Source organism: Silurus meridionalis, chromosome 7 (genome assembly GCF_014805685.1).
Source record: "Silurus meridionalis isolate SWU-2019-XX chromosome 7, ASM1480568v1, whole genome shotgun sequence".
NCBI classification, from domain to species: Eukaryota; Metazoa; Chordata; class Actinopteri; order Siluriformes; family Siluridae; genus Silurus; species Silurus meridionalis.
In genome coordinates, this window is record NC_060890.1 from 13098858 (window position 1) to 13118815 (window position 19958).

At 40.4% G+C, this 19958-nt stretch overlaps 1 protein-coding gene across 2 annotated transcripts in view; it reads right to left on the bottom strand.

Annotated features, from left to right (window-relative positions):
* nrg3b (neuregulin 3b) overlaps positions 1–17314 on the bottom strand; it is a 133796-nt gene extending 116482 nt beyond the window's left edge. Inside the window, exon 1 of one of the 2 annotated variants that reach the window (XM_046854578.1) lies at positions 15471–17314. In XM_046854578.1, the coding sequence (XP_046710534.1) occupies positions 15471–16299 (829 nt within the window). In that variant the 5' untranslated portion in view covers positions 16300–17314. The remainder of the gene's footprint in view (positions 1–15470) is intronic. The other variant, XM_046854579.1, reaches the window with a different exon arrangement.
* Between the last annotated feature and the right edge of the window lie 2644 nt (positions 17315–19958).

The window sequence follows — 19958 nt, forward strand, 5'->3', positions numbered from 1 at the left end:
TGATGAAGTGCATAGGGCACAAGGATGAGCAACGAACAGTTTATTAATCAGAGACTGGCAAGCTGATGTTTGTCTGATTTATAAACAGGAGACATGCTCCCCTCCCTTGTGTACTGTAAATGCACAGAGGTTGATTAATGGCATCAGTTTGCGATGTGTAATGAGAGCTGACCCTGTGAACCCAAAGCCCTCACCCACTGTAACAATGCTCACTGGCCCAGGCCTGGAGGGGCGCAGTAGCTAATCTAGGCCACCATATCCACATCTGCCCCATCTGGACAAGCAGTCTGTATACACACACACACACACACACACACCCACACCCACAAAAAAAACCCCAAAAAACCCACACACAAAGTCTTCCACAACAGCTGGTCAGCTGGTATATGAGACAGAGACATAGGCTAGGCTATTCTGAATCACATGTACAGCATTTGCTCGATTTGACCTATGTCTGGTTTGGAAGAGGAGCAATACATATCAGTGCCCATGTTGCTCTAAGAACAATATTATTCATATCCATAGTACGTTACAGCTTAGTATTCAATAATAACCTCTTCCTCTGCATTATCACAATCTTTCTATGACTATAAAAAACAAGGATGTGCTTGGATTTAAATTGTGTTCAGGTTGCAGCCACCTTAACTCCAATTACACACACAGTGCAATGTGATACCATGAATTTATCATTCAGATTTTGTTTACTCGCAAGTAAATTTTCAGGCTTCAGTGGATCAAGCATTTATCATTGAAACAAAGGGAGTGAGGTTCTCTCTCTCTCTCTCTCTCACACACACACACACACACACACACACACACACACACACACACACATGCACACACGCGCATATTATATACAGTGAGGAAAATAAGTATTTGAACACCCTGCTATTTTGCAAGTTCTCCCACTTAGAAATCATGGAGGGGTCTGAAATTGTCATCGTAATTGCATGTCCACTGTGAGAGACATAATCTAACAAAAAAAATCCAGAAATCACAATGTATGATTTTTTAACCATTTATTTGTATGATACAGCTGCAAATAAGTATTTGAACACCTGAGAAAGTCAATGTTAATATTTGGTACAGTAGCCTTTGTTTGCAATTACAGAGGTCAAACGTTTCCTGTAGTTTTTCACCAGGTTTGCACACACTGCAGAAGGGATTTTGGCCCACTCCTCCACACAGATCTTCTCTAGATCAGTCAGGTTTCTGGCCTGTCGCTGAGAAACAAGAAGTTTGAGCTCCCTCCAAAGATTCTCTATTGGGTTTAGGTCTGGAGACTGGCTAGGCCATGCCAAAACCTTGATATGCTTCTTACAGAGCCACTCTTTGGTTATCCTGGCTGTGTGCTTTGGGTCATTGTCATGTTGGAAGACCCAGCCTCGACCCATCTTCAATGCTCTAACTGAGGGAAGGAGGTTGTTCCCCAAAATCTCGCAATACATGGCCCCGGTCATCCTCTCCTTAATACAGTGCAGTCGCCCTGTCCCATGTGCAGAAAAACACCCCCAAAGCATGATGCTACCACCCCCATGCTTCACAGTAGGGATGGTGTTCTTGGGATGGTACTCATCATTCTTCTTCCTCCAAACATGTTTAGTGGAATTATGACCCAAAAGTTCTATTTTGGTCTCATCTGACCACATGACTTTCTCCCATGACTCCTTTGGATCATCCAAATGGTCATTGGCAAACTTGAAACGTGCCTGGACATGTGCTGGTTTAAGCAGGGGAACCTTCCATGCCATGCATTATTTCAAACCATGACGCCTTAGTGTATTACCAACAGTAACCTTGGAAACGGTGGTCCCAGCTCTTTTCAGGTCATTGACCAGCTCCTCCCGTGTAGTTCTGGGCTGATTTCTCACCTTCCTTAGGATCATTGAGACCCCACGAGGTGAGATCTTGCATGGATCCCCAGTCCGAGGGAGATTGACAGTCATGTTTAGCTTCTTCCATTTTGGTGCTCCAACAGTGGACCTTTTTTTTTACCAAGCTGCTTGGCAATTTCCCCGTAGCCCTTTCCAGCCTTGTGGAGGTGTACAATTTTGTCTCTAGTGTCTTTGGACAGCTCTTTGGTCTTGGCCATGTTAGTAGTTGGATTCTTACTGATTGTATGGGGTGGACAGGTGTCTTTATGCAGCTAACAACCTCAAACAGGTGCATCTAATTCAGGATAATAAATGTAGAGGAGGTGGACTTTTAAAGGCAGACTAACAGGTCTTTGAGGGTCAGAATTCTAGCTGATAGACAGGTGTTTAAATACTTATTTGCAGCTGTATCATACAAATAAATAGTTTAAAAATCATATATTGTGATTTCAGGATTTTTTTTTTTTAGATTATGTCTCTCACAGTGGACATGCACCTACGATGACAATTTTAGACCCCTCCATGATTTCTAAGTGGGAGAACTTGCAAAATAGCAGTGTGTTCAAATACTTATTTTTCTCACTGTATATATATATATATATATATATATATATATATATATATATATATATATATATATATATATACAATTCACTAATCAGAATGTTTTTGGGCAGTTAAAAGAATACTGTAATAACCAAAGTATCCCATATGGACTCTTCACTGCAACACAAAGCAGCACGACTCGGCTACTTTTATCTCTATAGTTTGTACTGGTTGACGGGTAATCAGGTTCATTTGATGAAGTCAGAAATTAGCTAAATGCATTTGTACTAGTGGGAAAAGGAAATGGCTTGCCAAGTCAGTTCTTTTGTGTTTGCACTCTTCTCCTAACGACTGCATAAAAGCAGCACAGGATAATATAATTAGCTGAGCTTGTCGTTTCTAAATATGGCCAAAAGATTGCGATAATTGACCATCATGTTCATTACTATTATGATATCTTTCACTCTTCTGGGAAGACTTTCCACTTTTAATTTTGGAGTGCGGCTGTGGGGATTAGTGAGGTCAGTTATCAGTGTTGGGCATGGAAGCCTGGAGTGCAGTCAGGGTTCCAATTCATCCCAAAGGTGTTAATTTGGTTTAAGGACATGGTTTTATGGAGGCCACACAAATAGTTCCACGCCAGTCATTTATGAAATAGCTATAACACTAACATCAGTGTAAAAATACTACAAATTCATCCAAGATGACTAATATACAAGACTATATAAGATAACTATTGTTTAGGTTTTCAGAAGCCAAAACAGTTTGCTGCTATCTGTAGCTGTGGTTTTTACTGTTGCACTGAGATCCCTTGCTTACATGTATTCTCAAAAAGGCACAGCAGGCATCCTGCTGCAAGAGAGTCTCTATATTTGCATTTTGCTTTCCCTTAATTCTGTTAAGACTATCCAATGTCAGCATGGCTGAAAATAAGGCACAATGCATCACATCATGCAGGTCTTGCCCACACACTCACTACTTTGACATATTGCATCAAACTGCAGACATGGCACACATGCCCACCTGTATGCACACTCATACACCGAAGTCATGAATCATCCACATTGTATACATAACTGTTTCATCAATCACATGAAACACGTGTCTCAACTTTCCCCCTTGAGTCTGACCACAGACAGCTGGAGTATTACGCTGTTCAGGGGTTTGTTTTGCGGCTTTTTTAAGTAACCCACTGCTTGCTTTAAAAATAAACTTCCTTCAGGCATTTCTTGTATTCCCTCGTACTGTGGCTTCAAACTGCATAACCCAAACTGAGCTGTTCTGACAGAGAAAATAATCCATTGCCATAACCACTGTCACACTGCCTCTTTCGCTCTTTCAGTTCTGAAATGACTGCAAGTCAGATACGCAAAACTCCGACCCAATACCAAATACATCTCTGTCTGCTCAGCTCCCGCTTGCTAACTGTAAGACCCAGACATGGCTCTGGGAGAAGAAAAAAAGGCTTTTTTAATAAAAAATGGATCCAGCTCTGTGAACATAGAGCAGAGACAGGAAAAGGAAAATCCAACCATTGTTCGGTCTGACCCTCAAATCTACCTTTTCAATCTCTACTTAATCTTCATTATTCCCCTTGCTCATCTGACTGGCCTGGCTTGCAAGAACAAGAGGGTACGCAAAGGACACACCAGCAATCCACCCACCCAGATGGATGAATAAGAATAAGAAATTGAAATACGTGCCCACAGCCATATGAAATCATACAAGGAAGGTAAAGCTAGAAGTGTGGCTGGTCTTGGCATAACTTCATATGCGTGTTCAAATACATCTTATTATATCCCTACAGTGGCGCAAAGCCTGCTAGGATCAAAGCTTTCAAATCTAGCATTGGAGGGTCTGAGTGCACAGTCTGGCACAGTTTTAAGCTGTTTAAGCTTTTCCATCCCTAATGAAGCTGTGTGTGTGTGTGTGTGTGTGTGTGTGTGTGTGTGTGTGTGTGTGTGTGTGTGTGTGTGAAAGAGAGAGAGAGAGAGAGAGAGAGAGAGAGAGAGAGAGAGAGAGAGAATATAATTTCATGCACAGACTTCCGGTATAACACCTAGAAAAAAATTACAAGCACATCAATTGAAGCCATGTACCACACAAACCCTGGAGAACAGGTACTATATAACCACATTTACATACACAAATTACTAAGGTCTCTTGGGAGTGCCAGAACCATATATATTAATCCAGACTCTCTATTTGAAATCCAAACAAGGACCAACACAGTTTTTTTTTTTTTGCTATTTTGCAAAAAGTGTTTAAGGGGCAGCCCCTAATGCGCCCAAAACACTTAACTTAGATTGGGGGGAATAATTTTTTGATCCCCTGCTGATTTAGTAAATTTACCCCTTACAAAGAAATTATTGGCAGTCAGGTGTGTCAGAGAAGTATGTGAGGGTGGTGCAGGACATTGTGAGGACAGTGTGACAGCAGTGAAGTGTGCAGTAGGAACAACAGACTGGTTCAGGGTGAAGGTTGGACTGCATCAAGGATCGGCCCTGAGCCCTTTCCTGTTTGCAGTGGTAATGGACAGGTTGACGGACGAGGTCAGACAGGAGTCTCCCTGGACTATGATGTTTGCGGATGATATTGTGATTTGTGGTGAGAGTAGTGAGCAGGTTGAGAAGAGCCTGGAGAGGTGGAGATATGTGCTGGAGAGAAGGGGAATGAAAGTCGGTAGGAGTAAGACAGGGTACATGTATGTGAATGAGAGGGAGGGCAGTGGAGTGGTGCGGTTGCAGGGAGAAGAGGTGGAGAAGGTGGAGGAGTTCAGGTACCTGGGGTCAACAGTGCAAAGTAATGGAGAGTGTGTTAGAGAAGTAAAGAAAAGAGTGCAGGCAGGGTGAAGTGGGTGCAGAAAAGTGACAGGAGTGATTTGTGATAGAAGAGTATCTGCAAGAATGAAAGGGAAAGTTTATAGGACTGTGGTGAGACCTGCGATGTTGTATGGATTAGAGACAGTGGCATTGAGTTAAAGACAGGCGGAGCTGGAGGTAGCAGAGCTGAAGATGTTGAGGTTTTCGTTGGGAGTGACGAGGATGGACAAGATTACAAATTAGTTTATTAGGGGGACAGCGTATGTAGGACGTTTTGGTGGCAAGGTGAGGGAGGCGAGATTAAGATGGTTTGGACATGTGCAGAGGAGGGACATGAATTATATTGGTAGAAGAATGCTGAGGATGGAGCCACCAGGTAGGAGGAAAAGAGGAAGGCCAAGGAGGAGGTTCATGGATATGGTGAAGGGAGACATGCAGGTAGTTGGTGTGAAAGAGGCAGATGTAGAGGACAGGGGGGTATGGAGACGGATGATCCGCTGTGGCGACCCCTAATGGGAGAAGCAATGTAATTACAAAGTAATGAATGGTCTAGAATTTTTATGGTAGGTTTATTTGAACAGAAAGAGAAAGAATATCAAAATAAATAATACAGAAATTATATAAATTATTTTGTATTTGATCGAATGAAATAAAAATTGGATCCCCTACCAACCAGAAAGAATTCTGACTCCCACACACCCAACTTAGTCCTGTCCCTTTAAGAAATAACTCGTTATGCGTAGAAAAGACACCAGCCAATCAATTAACCTCTTCTACTCAAACCTCTCCACCACCATGGGCAAAGACCAAAGGACATCAGGGACAAGATGTAGACCTGCACAAGGCTGGATAGACTACAAGACCATCAGCAAGAAACTTGAGAAAGAGAACATTGTTGGCACGTTAATTAGAGAATGGAACAAATACAAGATAAACCAATCGCCCTTCTCTCTGGAGCTACATGTAAAATCTCACCTCATGGGGTAAGGAGATTTCTGAGAATGGTGAGGGATCAGCCCAGAATTACACAGGAGGAGCTTCTTAATGATCTCAAAGGACCTGGGACCACAGTCACCAAGAAAACCATTGGTAACACATCAAGGTTTTGTTCTGCTCAAGAATGCGCATAAACAGGCCCATCTGAAGTTTGCCAATAAACAACAGAATGATTTAGAGAAGGCTTGGGAGAATGTGATGTGGTCAGATGAGACCAAAATTTGAGCATTGAGCTCTTTGGCATTAAATCAATTCGCCTTGTTTGGAGGCGGAGAAATGTAGAATATGACCACGAAAACATCGTCCCCACTGTCAAACATGGAGGAAATATTTGGGGCTGTTTTTCTGCTACAGGAAGACTTCAGTACATGAATGGAGCCATGCACTGTAGAGTCTTGGATAAGAACCTTCTGGCCTTTGCCTGAACACTGAACATGGGTCGTGGATGGGTCTTCAGCATGACAATGAACAAAAACATATGGCCAAGGCAACAATCTGATGGTCTTGTAGCCCATTCGAGCCTTGTGCAGGTCAACAATCTTGTCCCTGACGTCCTTTTGACAGCTCTTTGGTCTCTTCGGTGGAGAGGTTTGAATGGAAACCGTTGATTCTGTTACTTGTGTCTTTTATATACATAACAAGTTGATATTAAGAGTTCTTTGTTAAAGGGACAGGACTAATTTGGGTCTGTGGTAATCAGAATTCTTGCTAATTTGGTACGGGATCAAACACTTATTTCACTAAATAAAAATACAAATTAATGTACCTTTCTTTAATTTTTTTATGATTTTGTTTTTATATTCTGTCTCTCAGTTAAAATAAACCAACTATAAAAATTCTAGCCTGTTCATTTCTTTCTGAATGATAGTGTGAATGTGTTTCTCCTGCAATAGTATAGGAATTTGGCTTATGTCCAATATTCTTATGGGGATTTTATATCTACCACAACCCTGAACCCTATTAGTTTAATTTGAAGGTGCCCATGTTACCTGCCACAGAGTTGTTGTAATGTAATGTAATCGCTTGTAGCAAATGACCAGATCCGAAAATGTCGGGTAAATAAGAAGATTTGGGTAATGTAAATGTTAAGATTACAGCCTACATAAATCATTCCCCCTTTAACAGAAACAAGCATATGATATAGAAAACACACACAAAAAAATATCCAGCTTCATTGTAATTTCTTGGAAAGTTTATTAATTAAAACATGTGATAGTAAAAGGAATATCAAAAGGTGTAGTATCAAAACTTTTTGTGCCAACAATATCTGTTTGGATCCCACTCCGCTATTTACCTCTTTGCCATGGCAATTAAATAATCTTTGAAGATAAAGGAAGACAAGTAAAAAGGCAATGAAAAAGCAAGAAATTATATAGGTCTAAATTATTGGGGGTTAAACTCTTTATGGCTCACTATATTAAAACGCCAAAACTGTACATAGTAATATTAAGCTGACACTCAGACACACATAACTGCTCACAGGCTACTAGGAGAACAAAAATAACAGCTGGCTATAAGGCAAAAGGGGAAAGTGAAAGCAATAACCACATTTTTTCCAGGATAATGTAGAGAAAAGTTATTATTAAATGCTGAGTGAAAGAGAACACCAGAGGGACCATTCACTTTGAATAAAAGTCAGTAGGAAACTATTGTGGATGCCAAAGCATCAACAAAAAACATTTATGATACATAGAACAACAAGCTTCATAGACAACAACGGCACTTCTAGCTTTTATACACATGAACTACTGTAGAATCTATAGGTCCCAATCTTATAGACCAGAAAAGCATTTAAGATATTGTCAGAAGACTGCATGTTTAAATGGCAATTATATCTCACAGTGAAACAAGCCAGTGGAGGAGGTCTGTGAGATCATGTACTGTATGTTGAAGATGGCAAAAAGCTCTTTTCATTGAGTAGCAGTTTAAAAAGATATGGTTGACTGGCTTCATTTGTCCCAGTGAAAGCATGTGAAAGCTTTCACCCTCCACTCTAAGCAACTGTTGCATGATTGGAAAGAGCTGGATGATGGGTGGGAATTGTTATTTGACCCAACCATAACCACTTCAATTCATATAACCATGAGTCTAATCACTAATGTTTAAGCAATAAAATCTATGCTTTAGTTACTGTTCAGTCACATTGGTTGATTATATTCTACCTTTGTAAAGATTTGTTGTGTAGCTGACCATTTATATATTTACAGTACACTTTTGTTGCAGTTTTATATCAGTTCCTCTCAATGTGCTTGTGTGTTCTTCTCGGTCTGGCTGTGACAGGTGTTTCATGAGCTGAGTGTTATTGTTCGACGTGTACCCATCAATGATTTAATGCCCAACATCAGATGGAAGGAGGAAGATGTTGAGGAGAGTACTCTAGACAGACAATCTGATTCATAGTTCACAGTGTTACCTCACAAAGTGTGCAACAGCTATTCGGACTCTCTAAAATAAATGTGTGGAGTGCTTGAATTATATAATTCTGTTTTTAGGGGAATTAAATTAATAGAAAAGAAGGTTTGACAAAACAAAAAGACATAGAAAGATAGAAAGAAAGAAAGTGAGACAGCAAGACTTAGAGCACTTTTCATCTCCTTGGGAGGGTTTACATCATCTCCCTAGAGAAGTCTTTGCCATACCAGGATTACAAGAGCAAGCCAGACTTTGCTGGTCCAGACAAAAGTGATGGCCTCTTTCTCACTCTGTACCTCAGGCACACTTAGTCTAACTGCATCTGAGTCACTTAGACACTCACATACACAATCCCCATATGGCATACAGAACAAGGCTCCCCAAAGCTGCATTATACATGAACAGCCAGCTATTACACTCCCCTGTTTACATAGGTACAAACACCTACATGATTGCAGCGTATAATACAAGCTTTATGATGCAGCTAACCAGGCCAACAGAAACAATATGACTGATGCTAAAGTGTAGTGTGCTCCTCATATATTATTTATAAATGAACCCTTTACCCTGACCTTGAACATATCTCAAGTGAATGCATTCTTACAAACCCACAGACACTGCAACCTAAGTTACTCCTTTACTTTAAACTTATGTTTAAAGCTTTTCTTTTCAGTATGGCACATTAATAAGATTATTCGGAATTTTAACAATAAAGCAGCTGTCAAAGTGTTCAGAGAATAATTGCAATTCAGAGCATTTAAATTCAGAGATTAAGAGAGATTAAGATTAAGTAAAATAAAATAAAAAAAGTAAATAGCTACCTTCTTTTGTATGAGTAATTCTAAAATAAATCTAAAATAAATCTAACTTAATTCAATCATCTTAAATGCTTTATACTGGACAGGGCTACAGGGTATCCAGAGCTTATCCCAGGAATACACCCCAAATGCTACGACAGTTTACACGCATATACACACACACACACACACACACACACACACACACACACACACACACACACTTATTTACATGCACATTCAGTTATTCGCATGCATATTCACTTCTAAGGGCTATTCAACCAAGCTAGCATTTAGAAGATGGGAAACTAAAGAGTATTTATGATAAACAAAATGCCATTTTGTGTTCTGTGAAATCATACAGGTTCATAAATCATGCCATTTCCTTTACTTGTTTAAGTTAAATGATTTTAAAAACAACATGAGCATAATTCGTGTTTTTTTTTTTATTTATTTGTTTCAGAATATATGGACACAGCAAAAAGTTTTTGCTGTATGACAGAAGGAATGCGTACAAAAGTTAGGTCCTTCGAAACATTGCCATAGTGAGAGAATAAATGTGTTTCTCCTCAAAAGCATTTAGGCCTTTTTTTCCCTTCAATTCATGAAACATGGTAATACTCCAATGCAAGCACCTATAACTCAGGCTGAACGGCTGCTTAACAGTATCGAGACTCGCAGCAGGTTTGCTAGATGCTTTGAGGAACTAGAGCAGCCGAGTACTGTCAGCAATTGGCCTGCATATCCCACATCCCTCAGTCTCTTCTACTCTAATTACTCCCGCTTCCAACATGGTGCCACTCTGCAGAGAATGTGCAAATCTCACTTCAATTCATCCTTCCATCACTGGTAAATTGATACCGGAATCCAGGGGGCCCTGCGGGTGTGGAATTCGATAGAGGGGATCTAAGTGGCTGAGATCAGATATGATGAACTGTAATCCCCTTGGCATCAGCTCAGCTGTGTGTAATACTGTCTTGCTCTCGCTATATTGCTCGTTACAGAGAGGGACATGAGCTGCATTCATAGTTTGTAAATGGGAGGAAGGTCACAGAGCTCCATGAATGGCCATGTGCATCTAGGTTGCTGTGTCTTACATGGCCGTAATCTGGATAAATCACAGTACTCTCATAGATCACCATCAGCTGAGCAGGGCTGCAATGCAGTTCTGTCAAAAGTGAACACTGAGGCTGTACTGCAGCACTCTACAGCACTCCAGCTCTGGTTTCAGACCCTGACAGATACATCAATCCAGGCTTAAGTACCCAATTACCATAAGTGATGTAAGGTGAGTGTACATGCTGAACTCACTTGAGAGTAAAATTTGATGACAAAAAATACTTAAGGTTATAATGTTAAAGTCAGAGTTGGTAGCTTTTTTTATACAGCTTGAACAATAATGGCTTACAAAAAGCCAAGTTACTACAGTTTTAGTAGAAACAAAAAACTGACCTAAAGTAATATTTCAAGTTGTGATGTTCTTTCTGTACTTTCAGAATGCATGTAAAATTCTAAATTCTTCCTGAAACATCCATTTCACATTTAAAATACGGTTTTATTAATTATATATATTTTCTTCAACATGTGTCTGCATGTGTTTTTCTTTTTGGGCATTAATATTTTAGCCTTTGCCACACCCAATGTGCCCAAGATCTCTGCGTTCCAGTGGACATTTTGCTCCCATAGATCACTTGGTGACATTAAGGAAGCCAAAGATGCCCTTCAGTGCCACTTTTCCGCAGCCAAATATTGGGCCACGTCAACCTTCCTGCCTCCCACTAGATTGTTAAGGGTCAGGCATACAGCATGCTGAAATGTCACTGACAAACAAGGCTGGGTATGAGAGGATCCTCTGTACAGCTTGAATATAGAGGGTCACAGGACATCTTACCCAATGCATAACCAAATGTCTTCCAATCCAATTCACTGTGAAATAAAAATAGTTTGGATCATGCTTGGTTTGAACATATCATTACTGTGCCAGAATGCAAAGCATCACTCCCTTAGGGTCTGTCTATCTTCCTATATTATTTGTCATTTTTGATTGGTAGCTGAGGGTCACATGACAGTCCTGGTGCTGGTATCTGGGGAGAGCAGTGTGTTGATGGCAGCAGAGCCAAAGTCCAGATGACCTCCCTTGGGTCTGCTCTAAATGGATTTCTGTTTTTCATCACTAATCCTAATGTTTAAGCATGTGCGACACTGAGACTGCTGATGCTAATACTGACACTGCTGCTGCTGACGTGAACAGTGGGTATGCTCCAGGTTAGCACATCAAAACAGCACCGCGTTCGCCTTCACTCTTTTTACTCAAAAAGCCTTCTGTTTGATTGACTCGACTTCTATTTCATGGTTGTGTTTTGCCAAGGCTCTAGCCTTGCGTATACATTCCCTTTCTCAGCATTTTTCCTCCGTATGCTTTTATTCCTGACAAAGGAACCATTCTAGCACAGTAACTTCTGAATCTTACCATTCTAACATGGAAAATGTGTCTGGAATAACAATGATAAGTCAGTTGGTGTGTCTCTCCCCAATTCTACTGCCAGCCAGCAAACTGCTCTATTGCGCATCACCTTCCCAAACAGGAAGCAATGAGGCTGTGCACAGAGCATGTGCACCAAACAGAAACAAAGACACAGGATACAAGGGGGCACTCACACACACACAAGGTACACAGGCAGACTGTTTAAAAGAGTGAAAGATAAAGCCAGAAAAAAAGAAGAGCAAAATAGCTTAACAGGAAAGAAAAGAAAAGAGATTCACAGGAGCGGGAGGAGGAGAAGAAGGGTAAGTGTGGTATGGCTGGAGACAAAGAAAGAGAGGTTCTCAAATATCACTACTATTCCTAATAGATGGCTGCAAACCCTGCTGCAGAACAAACAGAGATTAATACAGACGTGCCATGTGAGGTGGGATCTGCTTGAGTGATATTAAAATGTTGTTAGTCTCTCTGATCCAATTCTCTTGGCTGGAATACAAGCACAGCCTCTCCCAATGTATTATCATACGAATCTCACCTAAAGATGGATGTTCATGCATCTGGTCACTATAGGCCATTTCATCATGCACTTGCCCAGAAGACAGTGTTTGCAGGCTCTGGCTAGAGTGGAATAGATTACATTAAATTGTGATAGATTACCTTTCACAATATGGCAGAAAGAAATTGAAGTCTATTTTACAAGCAGCCGAACCTCATCCTTTTATTGCCATCGAGAATAAACTTAAAATTGCTACACATTTCTAACAGCAACACCTGCATCTTATGATGCAAAGGCCATGTGAAGTGTGTGCTCACAATAGCACTAACCTTAGGGGCACCTTCCAGTCCTGCAAACACATAAAGCTGTAGTCATAAAAAACTGTAACCATTGCTATCTTCATCATGCCTGGGGATGTGACAGAGATGTCATCAACACATAAATAAATGAGAGCCATCAGGTCTGTAGAAGCTTTCAGCCTTAACCCACAACCAACCCCCTTCTCTCCTGCCCTGGTTCATGGCTAGTTCAATACTTGTTATAAAATGTATTCAATCATACTCTTAATATCACCCAAATGAGGACGGGTTCCCCTTTTGAGTCTGGTTCCTCTCAAGGTTTCTTCCTCATAACATCAAGGGTTTTTTTCCCTGCCACAGTTGCCCAGGCTGCTCATCAGGGAAAAACACACATCATTCACCTTAATTCTTAAATTCTGTAAAGCTGCTTTAAGACAATGTCCATTGTGAAAAGCGCTATAGAAATAAACGACTTGACTTGACAAGTACAGTATTTCCAGAGTGAGAGCAAATCCAAATAACTGATAAAGCAAAGATAAACAACAATCTTGTCACAAAATCTGAACGCCATATATATTTAAAATGAAATACAAGTATTTGACCAATGTGTTTTTAAATGACCACTGGCTCATTCACCATTGACAGAAAATAAAAATTGCAGTCATACCTATCAATTTGTTTGCAAAATCTAAATCATGGTAAAATTTTTTACTTTATTCAAACCAAAATGTAAACCAAGACCTATTACACCTTTTATTAAACCTCTCACACCTATTCATCTATTTTCAATGCCTCAACCAGTGCATAAATACAGACTTATTTGGTATATTCTTTGGGTTGCTGTTTGGTTGGCACAATGCATGTTACAACCACTTAGATGAATTGTATGCCTCTTACAGAGCCTTGGTTCCTTTTAGAAAACTGCTTTTTTGCTTCACCGTTACAACAAAACTTGAAGACCTTGCAATCAGGACATCAGTACAATGTCTGTTTCACTTAGATGTGAGGTTATTATTATTACATTATAGGCATCTAAAATTTTAGAGCACTTTTTAATAGTATAATTCCATTCCTATATTTTCTCGAATATTCAGTTAACACTTATCTTTTCATGGTGTTCATCATTAAAGTAGTAAGTGTACTGTACAATAAGGTTAAATCATTAGTTAAGGGTTTAGTCTGCAGTAGTAATTAAGATTTTATTTAATCTAAACCTGTCACATCACCTGTCCAAACAGGCAGATTTTAAACTGAATAGTGTATAAGGTGTATAAAAGGACCAGATGTGCATCTCACTTCATAAATCTAAAACATATTCTTTTTATTCAAACTTAGATTGAAATTACAGTAAGACCATTTCAATTTTCTGCTTTATCATGTCAGGAAATTAAACCGATATCTCTTATTTTTGACCAACTATATCCACCAAAATTGTATATATAATACAATGAACTGGAATATAAACTTTAAACTAAACTTTGAACTGATTCCCTTTTACAAATCACACTGAGCTCTATTTACATTGCTGAAATATAAAACTTGAAGTTGATAATTGGTAGTGACAATCACAATCGGTGGCCTGTTTTTAGGACCCTGCTTTCTAAATAAACAGCATTCTGGATTTAATTAGAGAAGAACATTTAATTAGCACACAGAATAGTGCTAATTCCCCACTGTGGCTCGTCCTCTGGCTACAACTCATGCTGGTACCATTAATATTTCTCCCCTTTTCTGAATAGATGAAGTAATTTCAGTTATGCCTGGTTATCACATTGCTATGAGAATGCAGTTACTTTTTTCTGCAAAAAGCATGCATGAATACAGAGAGCGATTTGTATAATAGACATGTACAGAGAGATATGCAATTAACAACAAACATGATTTCTCCTTACAGCTCTTTCATATCTATAATGAAAACCCTTCTGGAGTCAGATCCTCCCCTCTTTCACTTGTGCTCCTAGTGGTAGAGCTTTCAGACAAGTTTGCGGCCGCTGTCTCCAGTCTACCCTCCATACCTACTGCAGTACTCATATCTTCACTTATCTAAATGGAATCTTTTCCTTGAGACTTGATCTGTGCTGACAGAGGGAGCAGTGCCCTCTCCTCTTAAATTCATCTCTCTTCACTATTCTCACCTTTCTGTCTTGTTTGTGCTGTGTCTAAGGGTTGCACCTGATAAGGACACAAATCTATGGTTGATCAGCATTGAGATAGAATACGTTAGTGCTACAAAAATGAAATGGAAAAAAATGTGATATTACAAGAAGCCACACATACACAGGAATACAAAAACATGATTCCTAATAATTGAACACTAAAAAAAATTTGAAAAACAGACTTGAGCGATAGATCCATATTCAAGCATGCAGTGAAAAAGAGGGGACTCATGTGAGCCCTCATTACCATGCACAGCTAATGAGCACAGCAGCACCAGCACTATTAGCCTGCTTGACTGGCTCTTTTGTAAGACTGATCTGAAAAGCAGTGTCTATGTGAGTATATCCACTGTGTTACATACTAACTCTCCTTTGCATAAACAAGCAGAGGAAAAATGAGCTACTGCACGACTGAAACGACGGAAAATAATTATTGCTCTATAACAATCGCCAAATCCTTTTTTATTATAAATTATTCGCCAGACACTGGGATAAATTGAAGAAAAAAAGCAGTTACATATGCATAATGACTACACAAATATAAAACGTATGCATATGGTGTTACTTAAGTGGTGGGTGATAAAACTTACGTGTTCTGAATCGATGGTGAGGACGAGTGGGCTTCGTGGAAGGCCCCTTGGAGGCACGTCCATGGTTTAAGCGCTGGGTAGGCCTAGTTGATGTGCTGATAGGTGGGGGCATTTGGGTAGTGGCTGTGCTTTTCACTGTAGAAGTGATGGTAGTTGTCGTAGTTGTGGTAGTGATGGAGATTGGGCTTGGTGGCACAGCTCTGGATGAGGGGTAAACATTTCGGCTTCCACCTGGACTTGGCTTTCTGACTGTAGTACTGCGTGGAGTCACCTCTTTATCTCCAGGTATAGCTGTGCCATTCCCTCTTGTGCCAACCCTGTTATGAAGGTGTGGAGCTCGATTCACAGAGCCTCCATCCACTGCTCCAGCTCCTCTTGCTCCACTGCTATTGTTGCTGTGGTTTGAGGATGTGCCTGAATGAGTCCTGTGCACTGTTGAGGTCCCATCTGCAGCTGAACCAGGTATTGGCCCATTAGTATTGCCTGGAGAGGTAGTGGACGTAGTGGCAGCATCTGGGCCCTTTGGCAGGGCTGTAGGTTTTGAAAGGAAGATGGGGTCTTGCCCATTACCCTTGGCATTCATCAAGTCAGTGGGCATGTAGTCCTGGACTGAGCCCACCACAATCCACTTGAGGAGCATGAGACTGAGGCCTAGTCCCACAAATCCCATTAGCAAGGGCACAGCACACAGCCATGTCTGTTGGCGGGGCCACATGGCACAGGGGCCACAGCGGAGGGGCCCTGGGACCCGAGGAGAGGACTCTTCAACCCCGGGCTCTTCCAGGGTCATAGTCTCCATGGTGGCCCCTAGAGCTGTTCTCTCACTCATGCTGTTGGAGTTTAGGGCCTGGCTAGGAAGCGATACAAGCAGGGGAGGGGGCTTACCAAGAAACCAGGGTTGGGCATCTCATTAACATTCAAACATGCACTCATCCACAGCTACAGAGACAGATGCAATCTCTGACAGATCATATTAACAGTGCACAGGACCTTAGCCTACACATAACTACCTGAATACAAATTCTCAACAACACAAAACACAATAATCACAAGCCAGGAATAATTACGCACACACAAACATGCTGTAGCACAGACACACACTCAGAGAGCAGAGGTAAGTGAGGAAAGGGAAGGGTGGGGGGACGGGGACTGAGAGACGTGCCTCTATCTACTTCAGTGTCCAGAAAGCTAGATAATTCCCAAGATGCTCCGGCGTGTAGAAAAGGTGAGAGCAGGAAAAAAAAACAAGGTTGACAGACAAAACAGTAGAACGAGGACACTGCGGCTACTGTTAGAAGCGCGCATAAATCCAAGGCTGAGTGAGAATGTACCCGGCAACTCCCTGCTGCAGCCCCTCTCACAGCTGCACCAACGCAGCAACCATCGCAGCTGATGCAGCCCTGCCTTTCAGCATTTGTGTCTGTGGGTTTGCACTGGAAATCTGTAATAGCTGTGGGGAGCAAAGTCTTACTCCGAAGGCACGTCGTCTGCCGCTCACTCTTTCCACACGCATGTCACGCTTGCTCTCATCTCTCCTCACTCACCAGTGGCTCTCCAGCCGACTCAGGCAGCCGGTAATCTCCTCCCCAGGAGAAAGCAGCTGAGCGATGGACAACGATCCAGGGGAATTAATCACAGAGGGCAGAGAGAGGCTAAATCCATTTGATCCTTTTTCAACAATCCATGCCCTTAGCTAGACCCTTCTGCTACACACACACAGACAACTGTCCAAGGTCTGTCCATGCGCTCAGATTGAACGGTAGCGCAGCCTCCAAGTCTGCTACATTCCCACACTAAGAGACACAGACACTGGCACTAATACAGTTAAAGAGAGAGAGAGAAAGAGAGAGAGAGAGAGAGAGAGAGAGAGAGAGAGAGAGAGAGAGAGAGAGAGAGAGAGAGATAGAGAGAGAGCACCAGCGTGCTAGTAAAGAAGAGGAGAGCATGTGTGTGTGTGTGAGAGAGAGAGAGAGAGAGAGAGAGAGAGAGAGAGAGAGCACCAGCGTGCTAGTGAAGAAGGTGAGAGCAAGTGAGTGAGAGAGAGAGAGAGAGAGAGAGAGAGCGAGCGAAAAGAGAGAGCGAAAAGAGAGAGAGAGAGAGAGAGAGAGAGAGAGAGAGAGCATGCAGTGAGAAGAGGATGGAAGGAGGAGGGAGCGCTGCTCTGAAAACTGATGCGGCTGCTTTTCTTAGAGGCTGCAGTGTGTGTGTGTGTGTGTGTGTGTGTGTGTGTGTGTGTGTGTGTGTGTGTGGATGGTTGGACTGTAAGTGATGCTGTCTTTCTGTTTCCTTCTTCACCTGCTTCTTGCTTCTTCTATGCAACCACAGTTTCTATTAAGTGTGTATGTGTGTGAGAGTATATGAGCAGTGACAGATTCAGCAGGAACGGAACACTATAAAGGAGGGAGAAAATGCAAAAAACCCACAGAATGATAAAAAAAAATGAATGAGAACAAGATGGGGACAAGGGGAGGAGGAGTGAAATGAAAGTGGAGTATGCAGTAAGTGTGAGGCAGCAGCACACAATGTAAAGCCTTGAGGCTTACACACACCCTCCCTGGCTCCCTATAGGCACATGGAAGAGAAACGAAAGACATAGTTAGAGAATGTAGAAAAGGAGAGAGCTGTATGCTTTTGCAGCTTTGGTGCCATGCATACATACACACCATAAAGCATGCTACATGCTTTAGCAGAATGTTGAGGATCAGAATCAGAACAAAGGCATCACAGAAAACCTGTAGAATCAAAATAACCATGCGATTTGAGTAAAAGTAGGCAGAGAGGGTAGGAAAGCAAATTATTTAAAAAATTACAATATTTTTTAGTTTGGGAACATAAATATGCAAAAGTATGAAGTGTATTGAGTGGGATTTGAGGTACAGTGTGATGTTAGTATTTTTTTTTTAAATGTTGAAAACTAGGCTAAACCACCAACATTCTAGCAAGAGTGGGATTGACAGAAAACATGGTTGACAGGTTAAGTAGAGAGGGTTTCTTGTCATGACTGGTTGGATGTTGTGCCTCCATGGAAACTGGAGTTTCCTCTCTAATTTAATAGACAGCTGCTGTATTGTGATGAGAACTAAGAAAAACAGCACAAGTGTGCGCTGGCTTTAAATCAATAAGCCCCACCTTTACCAAAAATAAAACAAATGTGGAGTGGGATGTATGCGTGAACGCAGGTGCAACATTTCACTCCTTTCTAACAAAAAAGCAAACATTGAAGAAATACACTGGTGCAAATGGACTCGGTAGCCAGAAAACTACAAGAAAAACAAAACAAAACAATAGAACGAATTATAGCACACAGGAAATTATTTTGTGCTTTCTCAATCAATACGTGTATAGTTTTAATACCCTTATCCAATAGGCATGCTTTATGCAAATGTATGTTTATTGTGAAACCATATTCAACAAAGAGTAGAAAAACTAGACATGTTTCATAGCTCATAGCTGTTTTTCAAAAAACTCGTTTATGTCTATTAAACAGACAAGCCTGTTTACATTTTTCAGATGACAGGGCAGCTCATAAAAATATAATTGCAAATGTTTTAAGGCAATTATGGTGTTTCAAATTATGTAAATCATCAGTACACCAAACTGAACTTTTGCTATATTTCCACACGGACGGTTTTAATTTCCGTATGTGTGCATCGTGGTGTATTTTGGTACTTGGCGCATCAGTAAAACAAATGTTTAGTGATGAAAAGTAAAAATGTTTGTTTATTATTTTTAGAATGATATATATATATAGTAGTAAAGTGTAACGGTACACATAATTCACGGTTTGGTACGTAGCTCGTTTTTTTTTAGATCACAATTCGGTTTAGTTTTGTTACAGTTAGGCGGAAGAAATGAAAAACATAAAATTGCTTTTCATTTGTTATTAATGCAGTTTGTTATTATTAATATTTGTGATCATCAACATTTGAAGAGTTTACATTTTTAAAACTATTTTTTATAAAATGCTTGCTTGGTTAATTTATATATAAAATATTTTTTTTATTTTATATTGATTAAATTGAGTAATTAATTAAATTGATTAATTAAAAGGAAAATACATTTATTCAATAGTTTACATTTGTTAGACCCCATTTGGGTAATACAGATGTCTATATGTGTGTTTTACATTTAATATAAAAAAATGTTAAAGATATGATCTACTTAACTGTTCTGCTTATTTAAGCAGACTTTAACAAATATTCGCCCCCTCCATATGTGTAATTGTCAGGATTTTCTCCTTTTAAGAGAAAATCTTGAAGCTGGATATAAAACGCAAAACAAATCTTGACTTCATATCGCTAGCATTAGCGGCTAGCCAGGAAGCGCTATGGATTCAAGATTAACTTTTTTTTATTTGTCACAAATATAGTATATACAGGATGCAACTTTCAGTGAAATGAAAAGTAAAAAAAAAAGTAAAATCTTGAATTACTTACAAAAATTAGTAGTGCTAGCCACTAGTCACTTCCTGGTTAGCGGCTAATGCTT